Below are 15,860 nucleotides of genomic sequence, written 5' to 3' on the forward strand. Positions count from 1 at the left end.
TTTTGGCGTCACAGCGACGTCACGCAGCAGCTGGCCAATAGAAGCGGAGGGGCGGAGCTGAGCAAGACGTAAACATCCTGCCCACCTCCTTCCTTCCGCATTGTGGGCCGGGAGCCGCAGGACGCAGGTAAGATCTGTTCAGCGTTCCCGGGGTGTCACACACTGCGATGTGTGCTACCCCGGGTACGATGAACAACCTCACGTTCAATTCATGAGGAATGAACGACGTGCGTGTGATGAACGTTTTACCGTTCATTCGCAATCGCACGTAGCTGTTACACACTGCAATGTACCTTACGATGCCGGATGTGCGTCACTTACGACGTGACCCCGCCGACACATTGTAAGATACATTGCAGTGTGTAAAGCGGGCTTTGGTCTCTTCTGAATTCCTTTTGGCTGATTTATGATCACATCAAAGTTCATCTCAACTTGGGTGAGGTCTGTGGTCATAAATTAGCATGGAAGAGCTAATTAAAAAACAGTTAAAAGAGTTACAAACTCTCCATCAGAACGAGCTCACTGTCAAATTCTTAGCTAGCTCATTCTACATCTAGCAAACGACAAGAGCGTTTTTTAAAAATTTCACCAATTGCAAACAAATATTTAATCCAAAAGAAATACATTTAGGTAAAACAAAAGAAAAAAAAAAGCAATTGCCCCAAAGGGTGATAATTCATGGTGGAAGGAACATCTTCAAATGTTGTGTTTATCAGCGTAGACTGTATATATTGTGATTTATTGGATATTCTTGTTCCTATACGAAGCTCCCTCCGATCACAAGCTGTGATGCCTGGCAGACATATTTCGGCATCTTTAATACGATATGACACTTTAGCAATGTGATTAACCTAATTGGAATATAGCGGGAAAGGGCACCACTTACCCACAGTGTTGTGCCACCTATTCACTGCAAATAGCCGGCTGCATGTGACAGTCACCACTGCAGGGATGGTGAGATGGGGCAGCGTATTTGCGGCAACATGTGTGACTGGGGAGTTGGATGGAAATTTCAGCACCATGATGACATCCTGCTGCATCTGGTCTTTAAACATGAGCGGACTCTGTGGAAGGAAGCACTGCGAGGGGGAAAGAAAGAAAGAATACGGCCAGTAAGAAAAAGTCATAGGAAGAAAATAAGGTGAAATGTATCATTCATCAGGATTAGCACATATATTTATTGATCCTGAGTTACAGCATGTGTTATGGCTCAGAGCTGTATTTACAATTCTGACACCTTCAGAGCACCACTCCGGGCAGTGAGAGCTGGATCCCAGCTTTAGCATCAGCCGGAGACCTGGCGACGATCGTAGGGGTACAGCGCAGGAACCCCCAAGATCACAATGACTAAAAATAAAAGCAAATAAAAAAAGACATGAAAAAACGTATATGAAAAAAATGTGCAAACACTATAAAAAAATGCGCATTTTTTCCTGCCAAATCATGCTGTTTGTGCAGAAAATCTGCACACAAAAAAGCAACGTGAACACATAGCCTTATTTTACCAACTTGACAACAAATAATCAAGCAATTGTTCCTTCTTTCACATCTGGCTTGTTCTTTTGTTAGCCATTTGCATGCTGATTCCATTAATTCTCTTACCTAAGTATATATAGTTTTCTGTCTCTGCATATAATTAATAGTGTTAACCTTCTCTGGCGTTAGTTTCTGATATGAGGATCATGATACAGGTGTCAAACTTAGGACCTGCACCTATCAAGAATGGAGCCTCCTTGATAGATGTTGGCCTTGTCTTGAGTTTAAAGGGAATCTGTCTGCAGATTTGGGGCCTATAAGCTGCGGCCACCACCAGTGGCCTCTTATATACAGCATTCTAACATGCTATATATAGGAGCCCAGGCCGCTGTGTAGAACGTAAAAATCACTTTATAATACTCACCTAAATGGTCGCGGTAGTGGAGTTTGGTCATATGGGCATCTTCGTTCTCCGGTGCCTCCTCTTCCGGCCAGCTTTGTCGTCCTTCTTCTGAAGCCGGGGTGCATGACGGGTCATACACGTCGTCATACACACTCGCCGGCATTGAGGTCCTGCACGGGACTGGCAAGTGTGTATGACGTAGGATGCGTCATGCACACAGGCTTCAGAAGGAGGACGAAGATGGCCGAAAGAGGAGGCGCCGGTACTGGAGAACAAAGACGCCCATATGACCCAACTCCACCGCAGCAACCGTTTTAGGGGAGTATTATAAAGTCATTTTTACGTTCTACACAGCGGCCTGGGCTCTTATATACAGCATGTTAAAATGCTGTATATAAGAGCTCACTGGTGGTGGCCGCAGCTTATAGGCCCCCAAACTGGTGACAAGTTCCCTTTAATGTGAATATAGAGGTGTCGGTGCAGTGGCATCTCCCTCCATTCACCTTTATCGCGAGTTCTGAAAATAGCCAAAGGTGCCATAAATGGATCTGTCAAATGTGTCTGAGATGGGAGTACCCATTGAATGCAGCGCTTCGTCATTTTTTTTAAAGAAAAGATTAACAGCCAGGATCTGAGTTTAAAGGGGTATTTTTTAATTCCAGCAAATATACAATATTATTTATAAAATAAATTATCTGATTTTTTTTGTATTTATTTTTTACTCACTGTCAAATAAATGAATGCAATATATTTTAATCCATACTATCAAGGTTCCCAATGAATTACCGTACTTCAAAGCCATGCAAAAATTATACGGAATAGTGATCTAATTTTTCGTCAAACAATAGCATTTAATTGTTGATTCAGTAATATCCCTTTAAGGCGATGGATATCACAAAGGGCTAGGAAGGGTAGTGTGCATATATATATATACACACACACACACGTATACTCATGCCCTGAAATACAAAGGAAAACCAGGCCCTGTTTTTCTTCTGGAAAAAAAAACCCCACAAGCCGTTATATCTCACCAGGTGCATGGCTGAGCTCCGAGGCGGATGTGGCTCAATAAGCAACTGAGATGGCGTCTGTCCAAAATTCTGTATCTGTGCCTCCATGGCCTGCAGGGAGAGAGGAGTGATTGTCATAATCAATATGCATCAAAGAGATAGGTCAACACACTATTTGACAATGCAAGCACATCCCAAGTCAGCCATGAAAGAAGTCCAGAAAATTCACCGGTGCTTTTCTCCCGGGCTGCAGGCTCAGCCAAGTGTTAGTATTTCTGTAGACAAGCTTTGCTTTCTCTCGAGCATGCTTCACTTAACCAAATAACCATTTTATGATCGGATCTGGGTTATCTTTGAATGTTAACCTGTGGTGACATGCAGCTAAAGAGCGGAGCGATGTCTCCGGCTCTCACACAACACACGTGTACATGTTAATAATATGTGCCCACGCCACCAACAGCGCACAGATACCTGCACAAAATCCCCAGTAAGGAGAAAAGTCTGGGGGTCTCTTATAAAGTACGCCTCGGGAATCTTGATGAATGAGAAAAGTAACAGTTAAAGAAATATAAAAGACATGACGAAGTGAGTACAGAGCACCGCGAACAGCAAATCCTCATCACAAAATATGGCGCCCCCAGAGGTAATAATACAGCATAACGGAGGACTATGAAAGGGTTATTCCTTTCTTAAAGGGAACCTGGCAGGTCCCTTATGCCATCTAAGGCTGCTTTCACAAATCCGGTGTTTGCAGTCAGGCACAATCCGGTGAAAAAACTGATGCGACGGATCCGGCGAAAAAACGGATCTGTCACATCAGTTTTTTCCATGCGTTCCTTCTGTTTTTTGACGGATCCGTTGTGATACTGAGCATGCACAGTTCAAAAAACCGGATCCGTCGTTGGATTCCGTCATATGCCGGATGACGACGGATCCAGTGCCCATAGGCTTCCATTATACAACATGCCGGATCTGGCGTGGTACGTTTTTTTATCGGAGACAGGACATGTTGCATGCTGCGTCCTTTCCGGCAGCCGGACCGCATTCAACGCACGGCCATCCGGCACAATCCGGCGCTAATACAAGTCTCTTGAGAATAAAACAGATCTGACGCCGGAACCGTTTTATCCACAATTCAATGGATGTGTGAAAGCAGCCTAAGCCAGCACCATTCACATTTGCTTGCCAAAATTCCCTTCCTAACCAGCCCTGTATAAATCAATGTGTACAAAAAGCATTTATTTCCTCCGTGTTTCATATGCAAATTAGACCTGTGACTAGTAGATGGTGTGTTAGTTTCCCAAACTAGTTGGCCTTCTTTCCATATTATCACACTCCTGTGGGCATGATGACATGATTTCCGTAGGACGGCGTCAACGCATCTGCTGAAAATACTGCGCATGCATGGCTCATTTCAACAGCGTCGGTGCGCCTCTCAATCCGGGTGTACGCGTCCCGGCTTCAGGGAGGCGCACTTGCTCATGAGCGGAAAACAGCTTCTGCACTTCCAATCATACGCAATGCGCCTCTTTGAAGCAGGGATACGTACACGCAGATTGAGAGTCGCACTGACACTGCTGAAATAAGCTGCACGCATGCTCAAGATTTCCAGGAGCTGTGGTGACACCGGCTCATAGAAATCATGTCATCACGCCCACAGGGGTGTGATCATATGGAAAGAGGGCCGACTAGTCAAGGGAAACAAAGACCAGTCTACTAGTCAAGGCCCTAATTTGCATATGAAAAACCGAGGTAATACTTTTTTTACACACTGGTTTTAGAGAATGATGTTATACACGGCTGGTTAGGAAAGGAATTTTGACATGCAAATGTGAATGCTACTGGCTTGGAGGACATAAGGGACCTGGCAGGCTCTCTTTAAAATATGGGTATAAATGGAAGTAATATATAAAAAATAGCAGCTTTCCAATTCACTTTCGATTAAAATTCTGCACTGAAAATCTGATAATTACAATTCCATTTTTAATTATTTTAGCTCAAAATTATCAGATTCTTGCTCTTATTTTATTCCCACCACTTCCCCGATTAGGTACAGCTTTTTTTTTGTTTTTTTTTTAAACCATACAGTCCTAGAGATATGGGCCTATTCTGTAGATGCAAATTTTTATAATCTATACCAAGTGGGTGTGGATCACAGGATACTACAGAGTCACATCCTTAGTAAATAAAAAAATAATAAATATATATATACACATATATATATATATATATATATATATATATATATCACACACAGTATATATACTGTATATATACACATACACACACTGTACATTAAAATTATATATATATATATATATATATATATATACACGTACACACACACACACTTTATATATATATACATATATATGCCTGTGTATATATCTATATACATATGCATATACTGTATGTATATTAAGCAGTGGACCATCTTACCTCAGAGCTCCGGTTTAGTAATACCTGGTCTTACTTGGTTGCACGGAGCAGGACTGGGAAAACATCCAGCAATAGAAGTAATCTTGCGGATAGTTCCGGCAGTTAAGAAGACTTCAGGTGATAGTGCTAAAATCCTTGAGCTTGAAACCATGAAGAAGGCGGCTTCCTTATACTGCTGAAACGCGTAGTCTGATCAGCATGTATCCTGCACTTTACCAATCGAGCTGTGGAATTTTTTAAACTTGCTCAATGAAATTGGATTTTAGCACTATCACCTGAGGTCTTCTTACCTGCTGGAACTATTCACAAGATTACTCTATATATATATATATATATATATATATATATATATATATATATATATATATATATTGTGAGGCAGTGACAGGGGTAATATTTGAAGACCGCTATGTGTCCCCCAGAATGTGTCTGGAAACCCTCTGAGTTTGCTATAGCTATTACTGGGAGTATAGCACAAAGGGTAACAGGGAGACAGATCCCTCCTCCCAGTCCAGGTTTTGTAGCAATCCTCATGTCCGGCATTTTCGTTTAAATCAGGTCGAGCACAGCAGGGTGTGTCTCAGTTGAGAGCCAGGCTTGGTGAAGCTAACACATGCCGTGTGAGCTGGGCTGGCTCTGTGTGGAGTGAACACAGGCCAAGAGTGTGAGCCTAGGAGAACCTTACACAGATCCCTGCGGTTAACGGGGTCCCAAGGTAACAAGACTTTATGATGCAAAGAATTTGTCTATATGCACCGGCTGTGATCCGGAAGAGACTTTGACAGTGGGAAATTGGATCTATTTATGCTGCAACAATAAATAGACTGTTGGTGTGAACACGCTGCTGCCTCACTGCCTCACGTTTTTGCCCAAACAACGCTGCTACCTCACATTATGGTGGAGAATGCGGGCATGGCAGCCTGGTTGCTAAGGGCAATGGCCTAAGAGGTACTTACCTGGGAAAAAAAAAAAAAAAATTTCTACTGACTGTTTGCGGTGGATCGGCGGGTCCACGAAGCCTGCAGGCGTTGCAGCCTGGTTGCTAGGGGCAACAACCCAGTTTTCACATGCTTATGATCAAGCCTGCAAAGTTACAGTTTACCTCAACAGCCACTATGGAGGATCTTGTAAAGCAGCTGGCCCAGTCTACTGCTCAACTACAGCAGGTTTTTGCACAAACCAGTGCACAACAGCAACAGGCTAATGCTCAGCACCAGCGGGCGTTAGCTCAGCAACAGGAGACAAACAGCTTGTTGATTAAACAGCTTTCTGCTCTGAGAGAAGCGCTCCCAGCGGTAACTCCAGGTCATCCAGTCCTTCCTGCGGCCCAGGACAGAGTAAGGGCGGCACTTACGAAGATGAGTGCAGAGGACGACCCAGAAGCCTTTCTCTCCGTGTTTGAGAAGACCGCTGAGCGAGAGAAATTGTCTACCGACCGTTGGACTGATGTCGTGGCCCCGTTCTTGGTAGGTGAACCCCAAAAAGCCTACCTGGATCTCAGCACGGAGGATGCCAAGGACTATGGCATACTGAAAGGTGAGATCCTTGCACGAATGGGGGTTAACACTTATCTCCAGGCCCAACGAGTGAACCAGTGGTCCTTTGAGGAGGGAAAACCTGCACGCTCACAGGCCCATGTCTTACTGGACCTTGTAAAAAAATGGCTGCAGCCGGAGACCTTGAACCCCGGACAGATGATTGAGCGGGTGGTGATTGAACGGTTTGTGCGGACTTTGCCAGCCCCCATTCAACGGTGGGTGGGACAGGGGGACCCCGGTACCCTAGACCAGCTAGTGAATTTGGTGGAACGCTACACAGCTACCCAGGAGTTGGTCCGGGACTCTGCTTCACGGCGGGCACTCCGTAGGGATACGCCCCCTTCACAGTTGGTAAAAGACTCCCGTCCCCCCTCGTGTGCTGTCCCGTCTTCAGCCCTGGCAGAGAGTAAACCCCAGACTAAGGTTAGCCGAGTCCCGGTTCCCCAAAGTCAGTCACCCGAAACAGGGACACCTCTGCTGTTATGTGTTGGCGGTGCCATCAGCTCGGGCATGTGATGGCACAGTGCCCACTCACATCAGAACCCATGGACTGCCGGTACGCTCGCCGGGTATCAATGTATGCCCATACTGTTTGTACCGCAAGCACTGTTACTATGGGGGAGGAGCCCCATCTCTGCAAAGTACGTGTTAATGGCTATACAGCAGAGGCGTTGTTGGACTCAGGAAGTGTTGTGACTCTTGTACATGCCTCCTTGGTCTCCGGGGAAAACCCTGCGGGACATAAAGTAGGGGTACTTTGTATTCATGGAGACCTATGGGAATACCCTATGGAAAGGGTCACCATTGCTACCTCGTGTGGAGAGGTTCAACATGAAGTGGGGGTGATGAAAAGACTTCCATATGCTGTTATTTTGGGAAGAGACTTGCCCCTGTTCTGGACATTATGTGGACATTAAAATCATGGTGTGGCTGTGGCTTTTGTGTAACATTATGTGGGAGGCGACCTAGCCCTCCGAGGTGTATGATTGAACCAGGCCCTGAGCCGGACGATCCCGACTCAGGGATACCTGCCGTAGGGGTCACCAGTATAGGGACAGAGTGTAACCCTGCCAGGTTCCCCCTAGAGGTAATGGCAGGAGAGGTTGAGCCACCCGAGGCAATCCCGGAGTTGAACGTGTCTCCAGATAATTTCGGAACCGCACAGCTCCGGGACCCCACATTGGCTCCTGGACGTGGAAATGTACAGGTAATTGATGGGGTACCCCAGCGGCCTGGTGCCAGGCTGGAAACTCCCTACATGGCTCTAAAGCGAGAGTTGCTCTATCGGGTTGATACAATCCGGGGGGAAATAGTGGAACAGTTGGTGGTCCCTCAGCCGTACCGCCGTCAGACCTTGGAATTGGCTCATAACCACCTAATGAGTGGGCACCTAGGTGAAGAGAAAACGCGGGAACGCATGTTTCAGCGGTTTTACTGGCCAGGGGTCGGCGCAGAAATCAAGAGGTTCTGTGAGTCCTGCCCAGTTTGTCAGTTGACCGCACCAACGCACCGTTTCCGTAGTCCTCTGATACCTTTACCCATTATAGAGGTGCCTTTTGAGCAGATTGCTATGGATCTGATCGGACCCATTGTAAAATCAGCCCGTGGTCACCAGCACATCCTGGTAGTGATGGATTACGCGACACGTTATCCGGAGGCCATTCCACTACGTCACACCTCGGCGAGGCTTATTGCTCGGCAGTTGTTTGCTATGTTCTGTCGCGTGGGGTTACCCAAAGAAATCCTGACCGATCAGGGCACTCCCTTTATGTCTAAAATTACAAAGGAACTGTGCAAACTCCTCCAGATCAAGCAGCTACGCACGTCAGTGTACCATCCCCAGACTGATGGTCTAGTGGAACGTTTTAATAAAACCCTGAAGGCTATGTTGAAAAAGGTGGTCTCCAAAGAGGGGAAAGATTGGGACATGTTATTGCCCTATTTAATGTTAGCTATCCGCGAGGTCCCACAATCTTCCACCGGGTTCTCGCAATTTGAGTTACTGTATGGCAGACATCCGCGGGGACTGCTGGATATAGTTAAGGAAACTTGGGAACAGGAGCCCACCCCTCACAAAAGCATGGTGGAATACGTTATGGGTATGCAGGATCATATCACGGCAATAATGCCCATTGTTAAAGAGCATTTGCTGGATGCTCAGGCAGCCCAAAGTACTCAATATAATAGAAAGGCCTCCATCAGGTCTTTTAAACCGGGAGATCGTGTCTTAGTTCTAATACCTACTGCAGAAAGTAAGTTCTTAGCCAAATGGCAAGGTCCCTATGAGATCCGGGAGAAAGTGGGGGAAGTAAACTATAAGGTGTATCAGCCAGGTAGAAGAAAACCAGAGCAAATCTACCATGTAAACCTGCTGAAGGCGTGGAAAGACAGGGAATGTATGGTGGCTGACGTAACGTTGGACCTAACCTTTTCAGGTGCTTTGACAACAACAAAGGAGGAGTCCCCTGATGATGAATTAGGAGTGAGGATAGGGGATTCTCTCTCAAAACAGCAGAGACGGGAGTCTCGGAGGTTAGTGCAGCGGAATACGGATGTGTTCTCAAGCCTACCAGGCCGAACAACCGTAATCCACCATGATATTGTCACCGAGCCTCAAGTAAGGGTACGCCTGAGGCCATACCGGGTACCAGAGGCTCGTAGGCAAGCCATTGCGGAGGAGGTAGAAAAGATGCTCCAACTAGGGGTTATTGAAAAATCCACGAGCGAATGGGCCAGTCCCATTGTGCTGATCCCGAAACCAGACGGTTCTTTAAGATTCTGTAATGACTTCCGAAAGTTAAATGAGGTTTCGAAATTTGATATGTATCCCATGCCCAGGGTCGACGAGCTGATAGAGAGACTGGGACGGGCCCAGTACTTCACGACTCTCGATCTCACTAAAGGTTACTGGCAGGTGCCGCTGACAGAGGCGGCAAAAGAAAAGACCGCTTTTGTCACGCCAGGGGGGCTCTATCACTATGTCGTCTTGCCATTTGGTTTACATGGGGCTCCGGTCACGTTTCAGAGATTAATGGACATAGTGTTAGAACCCCATCAACCATATGCCTCCGCATATTTGGATGACATCATCTATAGCAGTGACTGGAGCACCCACTTATCTCAGGTACAAGCGGTAGTGGATTCGCTCAGAGCTGCTGGTCTGACGGCGAATCCAAGCAAATGTGCTATGGGTCTCAAAGAAGCCCGTTACTTGGGGTATGTGATAGGCCAAGGGGTTATCAAGCCACAAGTAAACAAAATTGAAGCCATTCAAAACTGGCCTCGTCCCCTTACCACAAAACAGGTAAGAGCCTTTCTGGGTATAATGGGGTATTACCGACGATTCATACCCAATTTTGCTGGAAGGTCGGCGCCTTTGACCGATCTCTTAAAAGGGAAGAAGTCGGTCATGGTCCACTGGACTACACAAGCAGAGGAAGCCTTTCAGGCGCTAAAGGTAGTCCTATGTTGTCAGCCTGTCCTTGTCAACCCTGACTTTCAAAAGGAGTTTATAGTACAGGCAGATGCCTCTGAGGTGGGTCTGGGTGCGGTTCTGTCCCAGGAGGTAGATGGAGAAGAGCACCCGGTCACCTATTTGAGTAGAAAACTCACCCCGGCAGAGAAGAACTATAGCATAGTGGAGAAGGAGTGCCTGGCCATAAAATGGGCTCTGGAATCCCTACGCTACTACCTGCTGGGGCGACACTTTCGCCTGGTGACAGACCACTCCCCTTTGGTCTGGATGAGGAATGCTAAGGAGAGAAATGCTAGAGTCACCAGGTGGTTTCTCTCCTTGCAGAACTTTCCCTTTTCTGTGGAACACCGGGCTGGTAGGTTGCAGGGCAATGCGGATGCCCTGTCCAGAGGTCCCTGTATGTTGGCAAAAGTTCAACCCCGCCCGTTTGAACTGAGGGGGGGGATATGTGAGGCAGTGACAGGGGTAATATTTGAAGACCGCTATGTGTCCCCCAGAATGTGTCTGGAAACCCTCTGAGTTTGCTATAGCTATTACTGGGAGTATAACACAAAGGGTAACAGGGAGACAGATCCCTCCTCCCAGTCCAGGTTTTGTAGCAATCCTCATGTCCGGCATTTTCGTTTAAATCAGGCCGAGCACAGCAGGGTGTGTCTCAGTTGAGAGCCAGGCTTGGTGAAGCTAACACACGCCGTGTGAGCTGGGCTGGCTCTGTGTGGAGTGAACACAGGCCAAGAGTGTGAGCCTAGGAGAACCTTACACAGATCCCTGCGGTTAACGGGGTCCCAAGGTGACAAGACTTTTTGATGCAAAGAATTTGTCTATATGCACCGGCTGTGATCCGGAAGAGACTTTGACTGTGGGAAATTGGATCTATTTATGCTGCAACAATAAATAGACTGTTGGTGCGAACACGCTGCTGCCTCACTGCCTCACGTTTTTGCCCAAACAACGCTGCTACCTCACAATATATATATATATATATATATATATTACTCAAGGGAGTAGTGGTCATATAAAATATGAGCAAAAACTGGACCTTTATGACCTAGTGACAGATCTTTTGTATTGAGCTTGTAAGCACTGCACAGGATGTCCTTTATGGACAGAGCACGCTCTTAGCTCCCGATGACTAGCCATTTCAATTCCACTATGTTCTTACAATGCAGAGGAGGCAAGCTGCCTCACAGCATCAAGAGTGCTCAGTTTTTTGGGCAAAGATGTCACTGGTCTGAACTGTCAATCAAGCAGAAAAACCCTACCCCCAACAAGCAGCACACTCCTGAAAAGAGAAGATCGGTTAAACCCAACAAATGTCCTTGTTAACACAATAGACAAATTAAAATTTCCCAAATCCTGATAATGGAGGCTTACCTTGCAGTGGCAGACTGTCACTTTATTTTACTGTTCCCATTGAAAAAAAGACGCCTAAGAGAATATTGGTGTAACCGCAAAACGGAAAAAAATGGATCCAAAGAACTAGTGGGTCTTTTTTGTTTTGTTTTTTTAAACACGGATTTGGAAACAAAGCTTCAGTATGGCCCGTTTCACACTTCCAGCATTTCACCGGATTGCCGGATCCGGCACACTCCACTACAGTGTAAATACTGTACAATGGCATCGCGGCAAGCTCCAGTCAGAAGCTCCGGTCACATGACAGCATATGATCGGAGGTTGCCACGATGCCATTGTACTCTATACACTGTACTGTATACACTGTACTGGAGTGTGCCGGATGTGTGAAATGGGCCTATAGGAACACAAAGGTTGATCACTGAATATTAATACCACTACTGGACAGCCCCTTCTTAAATGTCCCAGATAAAATAAAAAAAACACATTTACCCCTTGGACAGGTGTCATTTTTGTGACGTTGACGCGGTCTCTCCCGCCGGTTACAAGACACTGTTATGGCATGTGACCGCTGCAGCCAATCTGTGCTGTCTACACAGTTGTCAGGAAAAAAATTTGTCTGTATTTGAGAAGATTCTTATAATTTAATTTACTGTCACTTTTTCTTAGAATAGGACATTTTTAAGGATCGCACAGCTGTTTCCATATATCTCGAGCAGAATATCATGACAGGAGCCAGAAATATCTTGTTGTCAGGAATAACGGGGGTCCTAGTAGTCTCTGTACAGCATTTACATACCACCATTCAGCAGATACCATGGTTTAACTGCTCTTATAGGAGTTTTCTCACTATAAGTAGTAAAAGCATATTGCTACCATATGCTAGCACTTACTGATCAGTGGGGGGTCAGACTAGTAACGATTTGGTCCATTCACAGCTCGTTTTCAGTATAGCAGTGCTCCTGTCTACCCACTGTGCAGGGAAATACAATACAAGTCTATTTACTTCATAAAAGTGTTTATTCAGTTCTTTACTTTTACTTTTGGCTCGATATATTGAAATGATCGTCATGAGATATCAGAGCTTTAAAAAAAAACAAAACAAACAAAACATGATTTTATGACACTCTTTTGGGAGAGGTTTATGTTACAGGTATCTGTATATGGCCATTGATGTGACCTGCAGACTGTCAAGGATTTTGTTAGCACAATACAAAGTTATATTGAATTAGACAGATTTCAGTAATAACATTTAGTACATCCTTTTCCCTGAAAATAAAATCTACTCTGAAATTAAGCCCTAGTAGGATTTGAGGGGCTTTTTTGAGTATTCTTAAAATATAAGCCCTACTGTAAAAATAAGACCTAGTTGCGGTATAAGGAAGTGTCCAAGTTAAAGAACACAGCAGGATTCTTCATCAAAGATAGAAGACATCCCCAAAGGAAAGCAGACCCTCAAAAGGAAGGAGACATCCCCAAAAGGAAGGAGACATCCCCAAAAGAAAGTACACATCCCCAAAAAAAAGCAGACATCCCCAAAAGGAAGGAGACATCCTCAAAAGGAAGGAGACATCCCCAAAAGGAAGGAGACATCCCCAAAAGAAAGTACACATCCCCAAAAGGAAGGAGACATCCTCAAAAGGAAGGAGACATCCCCAAAAGGAAGGAGACATCCCCAAAAGAAAGCAGACATCCCCAAAGGAAAGCAGACATCCCCAAAGGAAAGCAGACATCCTCAAAAGGAAGGAGACATCCCCAAAAGAAAGCAGACATCCCCAAAGGAAAGCAGACATCCTCAAAAGGAAGGAGACATCCCCAAAAGGAAGGAGACATCCCCAAAAGAAAGTACACATCTCCAAAAGAAAGCAGACATCCTCAAAAGGAAGGAGACATCCCCAAAAGGAAGGAGACATCCCCAAAGGAAAGCAGACATCCCCAAAAGGAAGGAGACATCCTCAAAGGAAAGCAGACATCCCCAAAAGGAAGGAGACATCCTCAAAGGAAAGCAGACATCCCCAAAAGAAAGTACACATCCCCAAAAGAAAGCAGACATCCCCAAAAGGAAGGAGACATCCTCAAAAGGAAGGAGACATCCCCAAAAGGAAGGAGACATCCCCAAAAGAAAGTACACATCCCCAAAAGAAAGCAGACATCCCCAAAAGGAAGGAGACATCCTCAAAGGAAAGCAGACATCCCCAAAAGGAAGGAGACATCCTCAAAGGAAAGCAGACATCCCCAAAAGAAAGTACACATCCCCAAAAGAAAGCAGACATCCCCAAAAGGAAGGAGACATCCTCAAAAGGAAGGAGACATCCCCAAAAGGAAGGAGACATCCCCAAAAGAAAGTACACATCCCCAAAAGAAAGCAGACATCCCCAAAAGGAAGGAGATATCCTCAAAAGGAAGGAGACATCCCCCAAAGTAAAGCAGACATCCCCAAAAGGAAAGCAGACATCCCCAAAAGGAAAGCAGACATCCCCAAAAGGAAGGAGACATCCTCAAAGGAATGCAGACATCCCCAAAAGGAAGGAGACATCTTCAAAAGGAAAGCAGACATCCCCAAAAGGAAAGCAGACATCCCCAAAAGGAAGGAGACAACCTCAAAGGAAAGCAGACATCCCCAAAAGGAAGGAGACATCCTCAAAGGAAAGCAGACATCCCCAAAAGGAAGGAGACATCCCCAAAAGGAAGGAGACATCCCCAAAAGGAAAGCAGACATCCCCAAAAGGAAGGAGACATCCCCAAAAGGAAGGAGACATCCCCAAAGGAAAGCAGACATCCCCAAAAGGAAGGAGACATCCTCAAAGGAAAGCAGACATCCCCAAAAGGAAGGAGACATCCTCAAAGGAAAGCAGACATCCCCAAAAGGAAAGCAGACATCCCCAAAAGGAAGGAGACAACCTCAAAGGAAAGCAGACATCCCCAAAAGGAAGGAGACATCCTCAAAGGAAAGCAGACATCCCCAAAAGGAAGGAGACATCCCCAAAAGGAAGGAGACATCCCCAAAGGAAAGCAGACATCCCCAAAAGGAAGGAGACATCCCCAAAAGGAAGGAGACATCCCCAAAGGAAAGCAGACATCCCCAAAAGGAAGGAGACATCCTCAAAGGAAAGCAGACATCCCCAAAAGGAAGGAGACATCCTCAAAGGAAAGCAGACATCCCCAAAAGGAAGGAGACATCCCCAAAAGGAAGGAGACATCCCCAAAAGGAAAGCAGACATCCCCAAAAGGAAAGCAGACATCCCCAAAAGGAAGGAGACATCCCCAAAAGGAAGGAGACATCCCCAAAGGAAAGCAGACATCCCCAAAAGGAAGGAGACATCCTCAAAGGAAAGCAGACATCCCCAAAAGGAAGGAGACATCCTCAAAGGAAAGCAGACATCCCCAAAAGGAAAGCAGACATCCCCAAAAGGAAGGAGACATCCTCAAAGGAAAGCAGACATCCCCAAAAGAAAGGAGACAACCTCAAAGGAAAGCAGACATCCCCAAAAGGAAGGAGACATCCTCAAAGGAAAGCAGACATCCCCAAAAGGAAAGCAGACATCCCCAAAAGGAAGGAGACATCCCCAAAGGAAAGCAGACATCCCCAAAGGAAAGCAGACATCCCCAAAGGAAAGCAGACATCCCCAAAGGAAAGCAGAAACGCCCAAAGGAAGCAGACATCCCCAAAGGAAAGCAGAAACCCCCAAAGGAAAGCAGACACCCCCCAAAAAAAGCAGACACCCCCAAAGGAAAGCAGACACCCCCAAAGGAAGCAGACACCCCCAAAGGAAGCAGACACCCCCAAAGGAAAGCAGAAACCCCCAAAGAAAAGCAGAAACCCCCAAAGAAAAGCAGAAACCCCCAAAGAAAAGCAGACATCCTCAAAAGGAAGGAGACATCCCCAAAAGGAAGGAGACATCCCCAAAAGGAAGGAGACATCCCCAAATGGAAGGAGACATCCATCAAAGGAAAGCAGACATCCCTCAAAGGAAAGCAGACATCCCTCAAAGGAAAGCAGACATCCCCAAAAGGAAAGCAGACATCCCCAAAAGGAAAGCAGACATCCCCAAAAAGAAAGCAGACATCCCCAAAAGGAAAGCAGACATCCCCAAAAGGAAAGCAGACATCCCCAAAAGGAAAGCAGACATCCCCAAAAGAAAGGAGACATCCCCAAAGGAAAGCAG

General features: G+C 45.9%; 1 protein-coding gene across 4 annotated transcripts in view; it reads right to left on the bottom strand.

Moving 5' to 3' along the window:
* NBEA (neurobeachin) overlaps positions 1–15,860 on the bottom strand; it is a 1,081,445-nt gene that overhangs the window by 59,048 nt on the left and 1,006,537 nt on the right. For all 4 annotated transcript variants that reach the window (XM_075337333.1, XM_075337330.1, XM_075337331.1 and 1 more), the window contains 2 exons: positions 2,911–3,000; positions 887–1,079 (listed from right to left, as the gene is read on the bottom strand). In XM_075337333.1, the coding sequence (XP_075193448.1) occupies positions 887–1,079; positions 2,911–3,000 (283 nt within the window). The remainder of the gene's footprint in view (positions 1–886; positions 1,080–2,910; positions 3,001–15,860) is intronic.

This window comes from Anomaloglossus baeobatrachus, chromosome 2 (genome assembly GCF_048569485.1).
Source record: "Anomaloglossus baeobatrachus isolate aAnoBae1 chromosome 2, aAnoBae1.hap1, whole genome shotgun sequence".
Taxonomy (NCBI): domain Eukaryota; kingdom Metazoa; phylum Chordata; class Amphibia; order Anura; family Aromobatidae; genus Anomaloglossus; species Anomaloglossus baeobatrachus.